The sequence below is a fragment of the Pochonia chlamydosporia genome, chromosome 4 (genome assembly GCF_001653235.2).
Source record: "Pochonia chlamydosporia 170 chromosome 4, whole genome shotgun sequence".
NCBI lineage: Eukaryota > Fungi > Ascomycota > Sordariomycetes > Hypocreales > Clavicipitaceae > Pochonia > Pochonia chlamydosporia.
In genome coordinates, this window is record NC_035793.1 from 3245953 (window position 1) to 3262129 (window position 16177).

At 51.3% G+C, this 16177-nt stretch overlaps 3 protein-coding genes across 3 annotated transcripts; 1 reads left to right on the top strand and 2 right to left on the bottom strand.

The window, feature by feature from the left end:
- Positions 1-1343: 1343 nt before the first annotated feature.
- On the bottom strand, positions 1344-2411 carry VFPPC_08397 (S-adenosylmethionine-dependent methyltransferase-like protein; the record flags this gene model as incomplete). The annotated part of the gene is made up of 2 exons (XM_018287114.1): positions 1344-1640; positions 1689-2411. 2 exons carry the CDS (start codon positions 2409-2411, stop codon positions 1344-1346), a joined length of 1020 nt encoding a protein of 339 aa, XP_018143979.1.
- A 1351-nt stretch (positions 2412-3762) lies between these two features.
- On the bottom strand, positions 3763-5958 carry VFPPC_08398 (COM1 regulatory protein; the record flags this gene model as incomplete). The annotated part of the gene is made up of 3 exons (XM_018287115.1): positions 3763-5242; positions 5309-5613; positions 5785-5958. The coding sequence occupies 3 exons, from the start codon at positions 5956-5958 to the stop codon at positions 3763-3765; spliced, it is 1959 nt and encodes a 652-aa protein (XP_018143980.1).
- Positions 5959-11867: 5909 nt separating this feature from the next.
- On the top strand, positions 11868-12212 carry VFPPC_16075 (hypothetical protein; the record flags this gene model as incomplete). Its single annotated transcript, XM_018293828.1, has 1 exon — positions 11868-12212. The coding sequence occupies one exon, from the start codon at positions 11868-11870 to the stop codon at positions 12210-12212; it is 345 nt and encodes a 114-aa protein (XP_018143982.1).
- Positions 12213-16177: the final 3965 nt, after the last annotated feature.

Genomic DNA, 16177 nt, shown 5'->3' on the forward strand with positions numbered 1-16177 from the left:
AATAATACGTTTATCGCTGGTATGGAAACCTGACGGTCACTGCGGCACTGGCAGCATAGAGCCTTGTTGACACAGCTCAGAAGGGGCGAAATTGCTATTCAAGATTCAGAAGAACCGTGACGCTATACCATCGCTAAAGGAATCGGTGTGAAATGGGCTCTCACTCATTGGAAGGCATAGGGGCGTGTGCTCGCCTTGTGCCCATACCCATCTAGCCGACCCTAAAGAGGATACGAGAGAGAATGGGATCTGAAACGAGTACCCGATAACATCCGTCGATAATATGGGCAAATGGTATAATGTTTGCATTGTGTATGAGGAGCCTCGTTGCGTCGCAAACAAACGGCAGCAATAAGCGAGTGATAGCCGACCTACCTCAGAGCACAACCGAACTGATCAAGAGGCAGCAAGAATGGCCAATGCTGACTCTTACAGGACTCATCGATGTCGCGTTCAAGCTTATCAGGGATATGGCCATGGCAACTATTCTCAGTCATTCGATGAATGCGGAGGAGAATAAATAACGTTAGAGTCTAGATCTATTTTTAGAACTTAAATTATGTACTGTCGGCGGCGGAAACATTAGGTACAGCAGGATATTACAGTCTCTGATATCTTTTCAGGTATAAGAAATCAGTAGGCAATACCAAGGTTTTGCAAAATACGACCCAAGATTGGCTGGGTATGGGCATGGGAAGGCGACATAATATGCAGGAGTAGGAAGATTGGCCCTTAGGTGACAGGCCTGCTGATGGATTTCTGATGGACACATAAGTCAAAAGTTGAAGACGGATGTTAATCTATTTTGGAGGCTCTCCCTCCATCGAGATGATCTAGCCCTCAATTTCGGTTTCGGCTTATTGGCCCCAAGTACAGTCTAACCATATTTCAGCAAACTCTACGTTGATTAGTTTCCAACGGTTTGCACTCAAGCCACACGGTTGCTGTTCCCACTCAAAGAAGGTTGTTCAAATCATCGTTGGATGAAGCGGCCTCACTATATCAAACTGTATGACTCACTGGGTCTGCGAGAGGGAAACAACCCACGGACAACGTCAGTCTACTGACTCACCCATGCGATATCAGTCCAATCTATGTATGTCTGCTCTTTCACACACGTCTCTCTACACGCGTGGTCGTAATATCAATATCTGAACAAAACCTTTTACGTCTTCGGGACACGTCGCAATATGTTGGACTAGCTCAAACCGCCGCATCTCCACTTTCACCATACGATATAGAGATATCATCGTCCATGTTCATTTACTCTATATGCCATCTATATGCCATCCAAATCAACGCTATCCCCCATGCAGTCCGTACCCAATATAAATCCCAAACTCCTAACTTGACAACCCCCTAGAAAACACACCCAGCCAACAACGAACACAACCCTCCTCCTCATCACCAGCCCAGTCATCCTGTCCCACCAACTCATCCTCCTCGACAACATAAAGCGGCCCCTCCAGCTCAAGCATAGCCCGCTTAAACGCGTCACGCAACCTGACAGTCGTCCCATCCCGCAGCGGAACCATAACCACAGCCCGGGATTCCGTCCCCATGGCCAAGTGCTGACCGATAGCGCTCGCCAGCAGAGAAGGGTGATTATCATCGTACATCGGGTCCGCAGCCAGCACAACCTACACCAGTTAGCTTCCCACCTCCAAACTAGACAAGTGCATACATACCTTGAACTGATTCTGCACCCCAAACAAACCCATATCAACCTCCTCCTCACCACCACCCCACGTCAACATCCCGGCATCGACCCTCCCGCCTCTCGCTTCAACTAATCCCCTATTCCCATCAACATTCCCCTTCAAATTCTCCATAATGCCAGGCAAATCACTCAAACAAACATGCACCTTCCACAGCACCGCGGCCGCCAAACCCAACAGCCCCGTCCCGGAGCCCAACTCCAACACACTAGGCGGCTCCTCGCCCAACGACTCGTCAAATAGCTTAAACAGCGACCTCGCTCCAAGGGTAGGTAGATGCTGCGCAAGGACATACGACGACCCCCACGTCTTGAAGCCGAGAGAGTCGCCCGTCAGTGCTGGCTCCCTGATGACAAGCTCGAAGGGCTCGTACGCAGCAGCAGAGTCACTCGCCTCAAAGGGCCATCGGCGTACGATTTCCCCCATGGCGGTGCGGCCGCATCGCTCGGACATTCGTCGCGCTGCGAGGTCCCAGATCGTTTCTCGCTGGTCGTCGCTCAGCCAGGACAGTGGGCTGGAGATGATGCTGGAGATGTACCGCGTTGTGTGGGCTTGGCGGTGCGCAGCGAGGGATTCCTGCTCAAGAGAGCGGCGGTTCCATACTGGCGGTTGGAGATGAAGGTTCTCCAGAGTCGTGAGGAGGATGTCGTATGAGGGCTTTGTATAGATTTGCGGGAGGTCAAAGGCGTCCATTTTGGGGGTTTCCTTGCCTCTTTTTTTCTCCTTTTTTTGTCTTTTTTTTTTCGCTTTTCTCATAAACCTCGCAGCGCGAGCTCTACCAAACAGCCATCGTAAGATACTCCTAACTAGCAATGGACTTGCGCAGGTAACAAAGAAACGTCAATGAGATTTCACAATGCACAGGACCCTTCTTTTCAGGATCGATAATTATCAAAATAAAAAATCGGGTCCGGAGGCGCCGCATCCCCACTTTTCGCTCAACGTCCCTTTATTCAAGCTGGCCCGTTGACCACACGCCTCAAAGGGCCTGGACGAGCGCCACCGAAGAGTCCAGTCTAGTGCGTGCATCGAATGTGGTCTGGTCTGGTGTCCCGCGCCCCCGGGACAGGGGCCCATTACAAGCCCGCCCATAGATAGATTAAAAAAATAAAAATAAAAAAAGAAAGAAAGGGAGAGCACGATGTCATTTCATTGCCAGTGGGTTTGGCATAGATTGTGCACGCGAGATTGTCATGCGTGAATGCTTGTTTCAAGGAGGATTTGCAAGGTGCATGTGGATCAACGTTGAATCAATCTATAGATTTCTTTGGTACAGGCATGACCATGACAATGTGGTGCTTGGGTATTCATACATAAAGTACTCGCCCTACTCTGCAAGGCAGACTGTCCAAGACACTGGCCCCCGGTTGTGCAAGATGTCAATCGTCGGTATCGAATCAAGAAACAAACTTGAAACAAGGCCGTGCCCTCATCGGCCGTCGTCGCCTCATTCATTTACATGTCAAGTACCTTCAATCATGCAGAGTCCGGCCCCCTTCGAATGTTTGCTTTGTCGACAGACAGTTGAGCTCGTTGCCCAACCTAAATGCAAGCACAGTGAGTACTCCGTACAGTACGCAACAGTCTTCGTCACTCCACGCGCACAAACAACGTTATCGTAATTTCAACTTTATTGTACGCCTGTGTCAGGCTGTGGTATCAAAGAATACTCCTGCCTAGGCATGCACACACAGAGCATCATTTGCTCCATGAGCAGCCTACTCAGCTTTTGTTCCCTCCATGCCTTGCCCTCTTGCGGATGTTGTGCCGTCCTTGATCGGCTTTCAACTTTTCCGTCACTGCCCATGCCACTACCTGTCTGTGTACATACATGCAAAGGACTTAATCCTAGTCCTCGATGCAAATGCTAGGGTCCGGTATCCTGTGTGCGCCAGTTTTGTCCGTCAATGTAAGAAAAATAAAATAGCAAAATATGAAATCAAAAAGATGTCGCTTCCTTCCTGCCCAAAACATGCAGTGTCATGATAAACAAGAAAAGGAAAAAAACACATCGAAATCCAGATAAGACAATGAAATCACCCCCTCACTCTCTGTCCGGAGAGTATTGCTTGTAGATCTCCCGCTTCATACTCTGTAGTCGGTCTCGCATATCTAGCAAGTCGGCAAGCTTTTCGTGCGGTGGATTATCCAAGTCAGAAATCTCGTAGTGCAGTGCCTCGTACTGTTGGTAGTACATTTTGAACTTGTGTGCCTTGCTCATGACATCAGAAGGCACACTCTGAACGGCACGGCGCTTCACCGACAGCGGCTGATCCTCTTTGTCCATCTTTCGCTTCTTTGGAATAGGTGGAGTGTCTTCATCCAAATCTGATGCGTTTGTAGGCGGAGATGAAGCCAGTGGCGACGACTTTGTTGGAGACGTATTGTTCGTGCTCTTGCTTCGGAACGAGGACGATGCAGCACGCGATTGCGTTTGCTGGCTGTTCTTTGTCGCATGTGACCTCGAGCTAGGAGCCGGCAGTGGTTGCTTGGGCTTAATGCGCTTCGATAACGGCGTGCCAGAACTGGAACTTGAGTCGGATTCTTCCCTGGGCCTCTTCACGGGTGGCTTCTTGACAGGCTCTCTCGCTGGTGCCGATGGCCGAGTATTCACAATGACTGTATCCTTGGCTTTGGCTGGGGCAGGTTTGGACTTCATCATTGGCACCTCATCCCCCGATGAGTCCGAGTTCTCAATAATGGCAGCAGAGAGCACACGCTTTTCCGTCTTGCCCGCCGGCTTGGGCTTGGATGGAGACGTCTTCGGGGCAGTCGTTTTTGGCTTTGTATTGCTCAGTAACCTCTTGGCTTGGGCCTCTTGAGCCGAAGGCTTCTTGGGTTTAGCTGGCAAAGAACCAGAATTGGATCTGGACATGGCCTCAGCCCCGTACTTGGGCTTCTCGTTCTCAACACTATCCGTGTCGTCTTTGGACCCGGAACTGTCTTCTGCCTTTTGCACCTTGATTTTGGGGGCCGGTTGAGCAGGACCCTTTGCCAAGTTAGCTTGGAGGCGACTTAGGCATTTCCCTTTCCCTCGCTCCTCTTTGGGCAATAATCTTTGCCACTCCACTTCTGACGATGATAACCGTTGATTGTCGTATTTTCGTATAGCATTGTCAATAGCGGTTTGGCGGTCGGCCTGTGAACCATAGTCGTATTTCCAAACATCCAGTTCCTTCCAGCAGGACTTCTTCATGGTCCATTTTTTGGTATCCCCGTTCAAATCTGCCGTCTTTTCCAAGGTTGGCCGAAAGTCTTCTTCCTTCCCTGTCCACTTTTTCTTCAGGTACTCGGTCGTTCGATCCATCACTGCCAATTCGTGAACCAATGTGAATCTTTGTTCCCTTTTCCGTTCCATGACTTGCTGGGAGGCTGAGACTTGTGGACCGAGGTTCGGTGAGCGGGTGGCATTAAGAGCCGGCGACGTAGTTATGGATTTCGGTGATGAGGCATAGCTTGACAAGAGCTTGGCCTTGGTCTTGGCGGCACCTTTGCCTGTGGGAAGCTTCTCGACAACACGAGCCCTGGACAAGATGCTTGTCAGCACTGCAGGCGAGCAATTAGTAGTCGGCAGCTTGACTGGAACGTACCGATCACGAGCCGCGTCATGGGCAGCCAGTCCATTTTGTAGCGCTTCAATATCCGAATCAAGCCCGGATGACGAGCTCTTGCTCGAGGAGGCTTTCTTACTCTTACTCGAGTCGGCTTCCTTGGTGCTCGGTACAGTCTTCTTTCCGGGAAGGCGGGGGGACTTGGGTTTCCGAAAGACAGAGCCTGCTTGTGGTATTCGCTCAGCTCGACGAGTGGACTCGAAAGGTTTCGTCAGATAGAGGTCGAAAGGCACTTCCTCTTCTGGGGTGGGTAGTCGGTGGGTGTTGGGTCCATAATGTAGCATCTAGATGGAATCGTTAGTCCCAAAATCAGGTACGGTCAAGAGGTGCAATTTGAGAAGGCGGGCTCGAAAATGTCTGGGTCACACGCTGATGGCCCAAGTCACTTGCCAAGGACCAACAAACAACTGTGCTCCCGTGTTCCCCGAATAGGCTGTAGAAGTATGGAAACATACGGGTCGTTTCCCCAACTCCAACTCGAGATCATCCCCCATGCGAGCACTCCGGATCATCTGCTCCACGACATCGTCAGACAAGCTGACGACAAAAGCCTGTGGTGGCACACCAAGGTCTTGATCGGAGGAGCCCGCCAACAGCAATCCGCCGTCGGGGACCTTGAGGGAGTTCATCGTGAGTCTTGTACAAGCAAACAGATGGGAAAAGGTTGGCTTCTGTTTGTTTGAGTAATTTTTTGTGTCGGAAGGTGTCGATGTCGGGTAGGTTATAGTAGTTGTCGTGGTGATGGGTCAACTAAACGGCTGTTGGTCGAGTGGATATGTCGAGACGCAGGTTCGAAGTAGGAGAAAAGGTAACGGTTGGAGTAAGATTTCCTGCTGCAGAGTGGGAGGGTATAATTGCGGGCGTAACAATCAGTTACATGGTACTATTCACTCGGCAGCGGCTCGTTGTTGTTGTTGCCTGTGAATGGCCGTCGACGGTGATGTACGGGCAGCTGGGAAACGAAAGTCGGGCGGCCGAGAGACGGAACAGAGGCAATTCACTGCCGGCGTCCCCAAAGGGACAGCAATGAATGAGATGAACGCAATGCGAGGATTTGAGGGTGACAAAGAGATCAAAAACAAAAAAAGCAGCTTCCAACAACCGCACAGAGTACAGTGAGCACACCGACGAAGGGTAGTGAAGTGAAGAGGAGAGATGCAGCTCTGGTGACGGAGTACATGGGCGGGAAAGAGATGGAGAGAGGATGAAGGCTGGGTCTGTGTCTGGCACTGGGTCCGGTGGGCACCAACACCGAGCCGGGACATAGACCAGACTAGCACCAGACAGCACCAGTAGTCAAGTCGAGGTGCACAAGATTGTGGGCTGCACCTGCCTGCACCTGCACCTCTGCCTGCGCCTGCAACAACATGGACGCCTGCGCCGTACCATGCCGGACCAGACTGTTACTGTTACCAGACTGTACCAGACAGTCCTGCTGGCACCACACCAGACCTGACCTGACCTGTCCAGACATGGACGACTGGAGCACGGGCTCCAAGCAAAGGCAGCAGGGTTGGGCCTTTGGTGACCAACCATGAGCATCGATTGACGTCTGGTAGTGCCAATTTGCTTGAACTTTAGAAGTCAGGTTGGGGAGCACACAAACAGTCAAATGGGCTGCCAGTCTGACCAGACGTTGTACTATGAGCATTTGGGCAGGAAGGACCAGACTTGATGATGGGCTCTGGCACTGTGCTTCGGACAGACAATACGACAATGCTCAGCAAATATTTCGGCCATCAAGCAAGGCACCTTGTCTCCAGTCTCGTGTGTCTGTGTGTGTGCGTGTGCTCCGTTCGATACATTGCCAGGCTGCTTCATCAAGCTCAGCCAGCACATCAGACTGGACCCGACCCAGACAACCAGCCAGACCAAACATTGAACCCAAACTTGACGAATGGGTCCATGTCCATGTCCAGTCCATGTCTGCTCTGGTCTCGCCGGGCTGGCGGGCGGGCTGCTTGTGTGGATGCTGGGGGCGGAGGAGCAGTGGAGGGCGGGCCAAGGCGTGTGGGAGTGGGGACATGGAGGGACAAGTAGGACAAGAAGGGTTAGTTAAGTGGGCTCGGGCGTGGATTGTTGGACACACCAGACCATGACCTTGACCTTGACATCTCTCGTCACAGAAAACTCGACACACACCATCAACCTTGCCATGGCTTCCGCAGGCACTCGCAGACACACCCAGACACAGACAGAGACACAGACACACATACACCCACACTCCCGAACTCGCAGCCCGGAGCCCAGCAGAAAGTGTCTGTGATATGGCCAACTCGTCCCTAAAAACTCAACAGGTATTGTCAAGACCTGCATTTCATCAACGACAACTACACAGCGGGCGCTGGTATCCCAAGGCCAGGCCACAGAATCCACCCGAATCTGACATGGTGTGGCGGCATCAAAGTCGCATGGTACGGAATACTTGATGTGTGTATTCAACAAGCCTAGACACTCGATTGCGAGGAGTATTGCTGCCCGCTTCTCGCCGAGCGAGCACTCGTTAAACACTCGTTAAGGTGACGCCATTTGCTGCCAGCCAAGCCCACTGTCAAACCAGCCAGGCCAGACCTGGACTTGGAGTCTGGGCATGGAGTCAGGTCAAGTATTTTACTCCGTTCTCCGAACTGGTGTTGCGCCGCATGGCCATTTAATGCCCCATGCCAGCCAGACCAGACCACATATCAGGCACAGGATCACTTTGTCCGCAACAAGCCTCACCTCATGTGCCCCGAGCCCCAAGACGTCCTATTTCTCCCTCGCTGTGCTATTTAAGTCAACCGGCTTGACCATCAATCAGATTTGGAGACTGGGATGCTCAGCAAACTCTCTCTTTTGGAGGTTTGGTCAGACAGCTTCGGTCAATCAGTACCTCTCCGCTTGCAATCCGATACACCGGCACGACCTTTGCCCTCCAATTGGCCCTAATTGGCGGTGCCTGTCCTGAGTCCTGAGTCCTGACACATCGACAATTTGGGCAGGCACCGTAAGAATGTTGCTTGACTCGATTGCTGCAGATTCAAAGTCTCTTTCTGCAAGATTGATCCCTCAGGTACTCCCGTGATACAACAATTCGCTTTGGTCCTGCACCCTCTCCAATGTTCCATTACCCTCTGCCATCCCAGCAGAGCACGAGGTCGCACCAGGAATGGATCCCGCTTGCAGTCGCCTAAGACTATCGTCCGTCATCCGTCATCCACACCGTGAGACAAGTCAACCCATCCGGTCCAGTCATCGGCATGAGAAAGCGAGCGTCTCATCCCAAATAGGCCAGCTGCTAACCTTCCATGGCTGTGAGGCACACGTTTGTGCTGCTTGGATGTGCTGTGGCGTCCACAGCTGTTGGGCTGGTGCATGTGTGTTTTCTCTGCACAGTGACAACACTCGACAGTGTACGGCTGAATCTCATAGATTTGCATTATCTGTTCCGAACGAGACGTCTTTTTGCGAGTCACCTAAACCAACCAGATCCAATCCTCAAGAGCCAGCCAAGTCTTCGGGTTGTCGCAGCCTGTGCAGCAGCAGATACAGGCTAGTCCAGGCCACCGATGCGCTATTATTTTCATCCCCGGGGCAATGGCTCCCAACTTCCCATGACGGTTCCAAGAGCCGAACCCGCACAACTGCCCACACAGATCCAAATGCCAGGTCGGCGAGGCAAAAAGAGCATGTGGGCTCGGGTGTGTGCAAGTCGACCAGGAATGTACCTCCACGGTACATCCCGCGGCACCGTCATCAGAGTTCAGGCCAGGCTGAGCAAGGGACGTTGGTCAAGTGACAGGGGTAGTTCGCTCAGCATGCACACGGGACACCACACGAGGTTTCCATGTCGTATACTGAGGCTGGGCGGTTGTGGCTCAAAAGGAAACGTCAAAGAAAGGCAAACTTGGTCAGCCAAGTTGAGCCATGTCATGCCAGTAATACGGCTACGGCGAAGCACAAGGAGTGGGCTTTTGTGGCAGTGGAGGGCAACTGCTAGTGGCCCAGCATTTCTGTAACCTCTGAGCATTTCATCGGTGGAATTTGTCAGAGCAGTCCTGTTCCGTACCATCTCAAGATCAAGCCTGAAGAGTGGCATCCCAACGATCCCAACTTGCATAATCAAACATTGTGCCTGGGCATCGGCAGGCTGATCATGGCGCGGGGGTTTGCCGCAAACGAAGGAGAAATAATACAATTCTTCCCAGCAAACCAACGCTGCTGTCCACAGCCTGCGATATGAACGCAGATGCTACTATTGTATCTCAAGTGTGCAATATGCTTGTGGAGAATTCTTAGCACAGCCTAGGACGGGCTCGCCTCTAGGCTGATTTGCTTGCTTTTCATACAACGTTTTCTGGGGCGACACTTGGTCAGAGAAGACAGATTATCCATGTTGCTGGAGCTTTACATACGACACAGATTGACCATCGTCTTGGCTGGAGAGTTTGACTGAGCAACTCAGGTGGATGCATCAAATGCGTCCTTTGCCAGACACAAGCACGAGCTTGTCCTGGGCGTCGGCAGGTCTTGGATCAGCTGGAGATACGAACCATGCCCAAACCTATTTTGGGCGTGACCGGGGATCCAGTGCATCGAGGTCAACACACTGTCAGTCACATCTTCAACTTATTAGCAGGGGAAAATGCCAGTTGTGACACAATGCTGACATGTGGGTGAACAGATAACAAGACAAGCGCGAGCAGCAACAGTATTAACGTCCGTCGACCGAAAAGTCAAGCCAGTGTACGGAGTAGGAAGAATATGCTTTACTCGCGCTATGTCCTTTATCCGTCTGTTTAATTACAATGATTAAAACTATTGTTTATGGCCTGAGTTGTGGCACAATTGGCGGGTCCCCAGATCCAAGTCTTTGCGCCTGGCATTTGCGCAGGCCCAGCAACAGGACTGGAGAGACCAGGGTGATGAACACATTGGCCCTTGTTGCTACCAGTTGACCAGACCAGACAGACTATTCTTTCGGGTTCAACTCGGATCAGCCCTTAAAACAAGTACGCCCCGGATAGTTGGAGAGATTTGAGGAGCAGCCTAACGACCTCGGTGCCTAGATACTGTGACGACTACTTTGCACCATACAATTTCACACAACCCAGCCAAATCAACTTGACATTGAATTATTCTGAGGCATATTGCGAAGGGAAAGCCTGGTGCAATCAATGCTCCTGAGACCCTAGCCTTTGTATCAGATCACAACGGGCAGGCCGGGCGGGCGATTCACAGGGCAGGCAGGAGGGATTGCTCTCTGGCTGCTGTAACTGCCCTTTTTGTTGGCCTGCCCCACCCATGTCCTCGATCTTTCGCTGTCGACTCGCCCCTTGCATCAAACTTATTAGGACTCTGAGGACGGGAGCAGACAATCATCAATTCACAAAAGGCATCCACTCCGCAATACCCACTCAAAGTGTCACTTTGTATTAGAAGTGTAGGTCACCATCGGCGCTGATTCATTACTCTGTCATATCTCCTCTTGTTTCGAGACGGAACGTATCATTGATACCTTGACAATAGTTTACGAAGGCTCCAAGTACCAAGGTAGCTAGGGTGCTGGCATGGTTCGACACTCGCTAAGCAACACCTAACCAGACCTCAAAGACATTGCTTATCGTCCCACAGTCAACGAAACAACCCTCCCCTGGCTACCTTGACGCAATTGACTTTCCTCCCGGTGCCAATACAAGAGCCGTGCTCTCTCCGGTTCATTTCTTGGCGTGCCGTTATAGCACGTGCGACAAAACGGAGCATCAACCACCAGCAACCGGAATCCAAGTCCCAAACTTCATAGCTGGATATATAGCTGTCCGAGAGCGGTCGGCTCACCACTCAAGATATTACTGCAAATCACAAACCCTCTTACTATGTAGAATGTTACGCCCCGTCGCCACTTTCCCTGCAATTTGTATGATCGATCACCTTATCCCGCGCAGGTGCCATAAGTTTCATCAAAGCTGGTATGAGGACTGGAATGAACTCTTGCCTAAACTGGCCACTTTGTATCCCATTGTGGTCTTTTATTTCTTCGCCAGACCATGATCCACAGATGTGCAAACGTGCTCTTGGGGCACCGACATTCTCAAAGAATGTGGCATTGGATCGTGTATCCGGACCCGAGCATTGGCACCGTCATTTTGAAGCCAACTCCCGTCACCTAGATCCCCGAATCGACCTGTGGATATGTCGGCAGACATTGTTCATAAGTCAGTATGACCCTCCCGGGCTCTAGCAAGGTGACAACTGACCACAATCTACTTGCCAAAGCACAGGCACAAGTCATGATGTCGTAGTGGTTTCCGTGTCGGTTCTTGTCACAAATCAAGACTCGGTCTTTACTATCACCACACAGCCTGCAAAGTCATTGGAGCTTCACATACAGAGTACTGTCTAAGTACTCCGTACACCAACGAGTGTCTTTGCTCAACCACGCCAAAGGTGTGGGTTGGGGTGTGCCCATAGCATCCTGGTGACTGGGTGTGCACACAATCCCAGAGCTTGGCCTCACATGGTCAGCCTGTACTCTCTGCGAACGACCGACTCTCAATGTATGGCCATACCTCCGGCGTCGAACAAGGTCTTGGCTCCTCTCTTGACTAGCAGTACACATAGGGCATGGAGGACATCCGGGCATGCCGTTAACAAGCAACGTTTTGCTGGATCCTTCACATTGGGATTCCACCTTGGACAGCTTCGAAGCTCTTCGACCACACATCATTTTTGTAGCACTGAGTGCACCGGCCACCTACCACCAAGGGCTTGGAAAGGGAGGGTGTTTCCGAAGGACCTAGTGGCGATGGGAGATCGTGGGGCCTTTGTGCCTGAAACATCCCGAGGCAGTACCTGTCGCTATAACACAAACACTCTTGCTCAGGCACACAATGGCAGTCAATAATGAGAGAGAGATTTAGGCGATACTTCTGCTCGGTAGGGGTCGTGGGAATACATATGGACGCATTGATTGGGGAATGCTGTCGGCTCTTGCATATTGTGTAAGAGTATCCTCACTCGCATATCGAGATTTATCCCCTCAGTATTTCGTTCGTGCATCAGAGGCTCCAACAGTGTGGAATGGTTGTCTCTTGTTCGAGGCATATTCGACTTGAGGGCGTACGGAGTTCCACACCCTATCATCTACCAACAGCATGGGCATGAGCTATTCACTTAACACAGACACGGAATCAGGTCTATTTCCTGTGTACTCTGTACAGCGGCATGAAAATGGCAGATACGTGCGAAAAGCCCGAGCTTAACAATTCTGCTGCATCCAGTTGTTCCTACTTGCATGGATCAAACTTACAGCAGCTCACACGAGACAACAAGCTCGCATGTATTCCAGTGCTCGACCACACAAGTACCCACATTACGCGCCGAGGGGTCTGTTGAATGTGACCTGTTGAAGCTCTTAGCAGGGAGAAGCGAAACTACCGCGCGCCGCGCCATCGTGTCCAAATAATCGTTTCCCTTTGGGAGACCAACGCTGTTGGGTGTTGTTTTTGCGTACCGCCTTCCAATGGAAAGCACAGATGTCACCACAAGGGCTCGCAGCTCAAGTTTGGCCATCCAAGACACTCAATTCTCCTCTGGGGCACTGGAGGCACAGACGTTCCACATTCATCTCACCAGAACAACTGCCCATTTGAGACCCACAGCCGGGCTGGTTGCACAATCTCTGAAAGTATATCGGAGAAGGGACGGAACGGCCTTTCAGCAAAGCAGTGGCAATTGGAGCGATTGCTGTTTCTGCTCAAGTGGAAATGCCAGTGTGATTTTATCTTTGTGTGGTATACTGTGGCGGGTTGGCGATCTGGAGGGCGCCAAGATGAAAACTAGTGGCAGAAGCCGGTGCAGTGGTGAGCCAAACTGATAAATGACAGCGGGATGGTGAGACCTGGCGCAGGCATCCGTGAAACAAATTCAGAGAGGGATGAGACGGTCTTCAACTTGGTTACGAGACGGGTTATTTCCCTCTTCATTCGACCACATTGCGCCTTGCTTCGAGCACCATCACCATATCAAAAAGTAAGTTTGATACCAGGAGGATAACCATATGCTGATGGGGTCTTGTCAAAATCGTGGCTCCGCTGTGGCTGGGCCCTTCCAATTGCCAGGGAGTTCGCCTGCCGCGCACCTGAGGTTCAGTTTTGGCATGCTGTCTTGGGTCTTGGATGACAGAGAATGCACGTCTGCTGAGCGAACTACGGGCACATACAAAGTGCGGAGCATCGGCAATGTGTCTGGTTGCATACACACTGGCGAGTAGCACGTCAGAGGGACTCAGGTTTGTCCGTCTTTGCTTTTGGTTTGTCTAGTCCAGAGTGCAGTCGGTACCACACGTGCGCCGAAGGACAAAGACTAGCTGGTTGACCAAGTTCAAGCAAAGCAGCATACCACTGATGTGCCAAGGAACGTTTTATGAACAACCCTGAGGCATGAGTCCTTGGAGAAATTGGAACTTGACTGAAGGTGAGTGACGATATTCCCAGAGAGCGTTTGCCGTGATAATCATAGTGCCTACCAAAATTATATGCTGACTTTGAACCTGGGCGTTCCGCCATTGATCCGGTTCTTCCTCTTGAACCATCTGGTGAGTCGTCTCTCGGCTCCTAGTGTCTCGGGGGTGTGTGATAAACAAAGATAATAATGGGGTCACCTATTCTATCCAACAACACCGTGCGGACGGAGCCGCTGCAAGTTGTGCAAATCGGGAAAGGCTTCCTGCACCTTTCATCACTCACAACTCCACGGCCATTGTGGGCGAGTCCAGAAACAAGTGCATCGTCCATACTCACCGGTTCGGTCTCTCACAAAGGGCTTTGAGAACGCATCAACATGTTCCAAATACGGCGCGGATGAGAAGAACTACGGCGGTGATATTCTTCATGTAAGCAGAGTGGGGTATCTATGTAAAGCTCTTCTCATCAAGGGGTTGTTAGATCGCTGGGTAATCGGTCCATTTCACAATAACGGAGCAGCATGGTGCGTGTGTCTGCATGGCTCGAACAAAACAACTGGATGGCCAAACGACAGAAAGTCTGGAGCTGGCTGACCATCTTGTGGGATGCCCAGCTTCTTGTTGCACGAAACCACAACCCACTGGCGCCGCCGTGTGTAGCACAGGCATCACATTTCGTCGGCAAGAGCTGGTGCCGACGACTCGTCCAGCTTTCCTATTGTAGCACGCCGTCGAAGATCCCATGCCATGGGCAGAGTATGCATTGTGCCGACGCCGATGTTCGTTGTTCCTGTATTTTCCTCGCTGTGAACTGTATGGGAGGTAGGTTGTCTTGCCAAGCTGTGCTCAGCCATCGATGAACTCGGCAGTAGCCCACCCACATGGTTAATACAACAAGGATAGCTCAAGGACCCTCAATTCTTTTGCCTCTCCCCCCCCCACAGAAGGAAGGCAAAGAAAATCCGTTTTGGTCTCGGGTTTGCTGTTGGAGTGTCGTCCTTGAACTGCCTACCGACTTGTTCGGTTTTTGTTTGGGGTAATACAACCCAGAGTCGGATCTATTTGGTCACATACACGAAGGAGCTGCAAAGAGCTGCTTTCAACAGTGCGCATGGCAAGCCCGAAGAAGTCGCTATTGGTCGAGTAATGTCAAGCAGAAATTTCGGCATGGCGTAGAACAAGTCCACGGACATCTCGAAGCCAAGGATTGGCATACCCTCCTCAAGCCTGCTCTTCAGCGAAGCAATCTTCGGCGGTTGCTTTTTCGGCGTTCCTTTTTCTCCCGTCGCCCAATTCATCCACACACATTGCTGCTAGGACGTGTCAATATTCCAATTCTGAACAGTCAATCTTCTTCTCCTGATTGACAAGAGTTGATAGGCATCTCATTCCCATCCTGGTCAAAACAAGCATGTAGGACCCCTCCCGACAACATCCCAGGTATTTGCCAGCATGAACCTCCCCCGCCGGCGTCCAGGAATCCGGGAATGTAACAACACAAGACCACTCACACCACTCGACAATCTGCTCATTCTCGTGGGCCATCGATTCAATATTAGCCAGGGTCACCAATGAAGACGAGTGGAATGTTAGGATTTTGCCTGGGCTGGCTTAACTCGTGGCCGCCACCAGTCTGTCGTGGCAAGCCACACTTGACACCATTGAAAAAACCTCATATTGACGGTTTTTCATCATCCTGATTTCTCCCGTCGTCTATTCGACAACACTTCTTCCCGACAGGAAGGTGGCCTAGTTATCTTACCCGTGGCTTCTGGGCCAAAGAAGAAGATTTGAAAGCGCCATGCCACATTCGGTTATTGTTGAGGTTCTTCACAATGCCACCCCAGACGCCTCGAAGGCGGGGGAGGGGAGACACAGACAGACACACTTTTACTCCCGACGAACAAGCACAACTTTGAACAATGCGGAAACCGGCCGTGCCTGTGTACTTCTCCTCTGTCCAATGGAGGTTCAAGTTCCGCTGGCACACGGATTGTCCAATGTGGAAGGCTGGTACTGTACAGTAATTATGTGGACTTGTTCACAGTTGTTTTTCTGTTCTGCCCAGTCGTGAGGTCACATAGAAGCTAACAAGCTCACATGCATGCGTGTGCCTGGCCGACTCGTGATAACACCTGCCTTTCAAGTACTTCGTGCAAGCACAAACCCCAGGTTTCTGCTCCACAACACCCGGAGAAGCGAGCGATGCAGAGGTGGTTTTCAAGGTTTATAGATGAAGAACGTAACCCTACCTCGTTCCCTGGCTATTTGGTGTATCGCAACCTTTTGTTCCTGTAGATCGGGATTGTCTTTTTCCCCAGGAACAGCCACCAGTTCTTCGGCGGCCGATGCTGTGATCAAGTAGGAAAGTAGGTTTATGGTGTTTGTTGAATGTGATGCGTCAA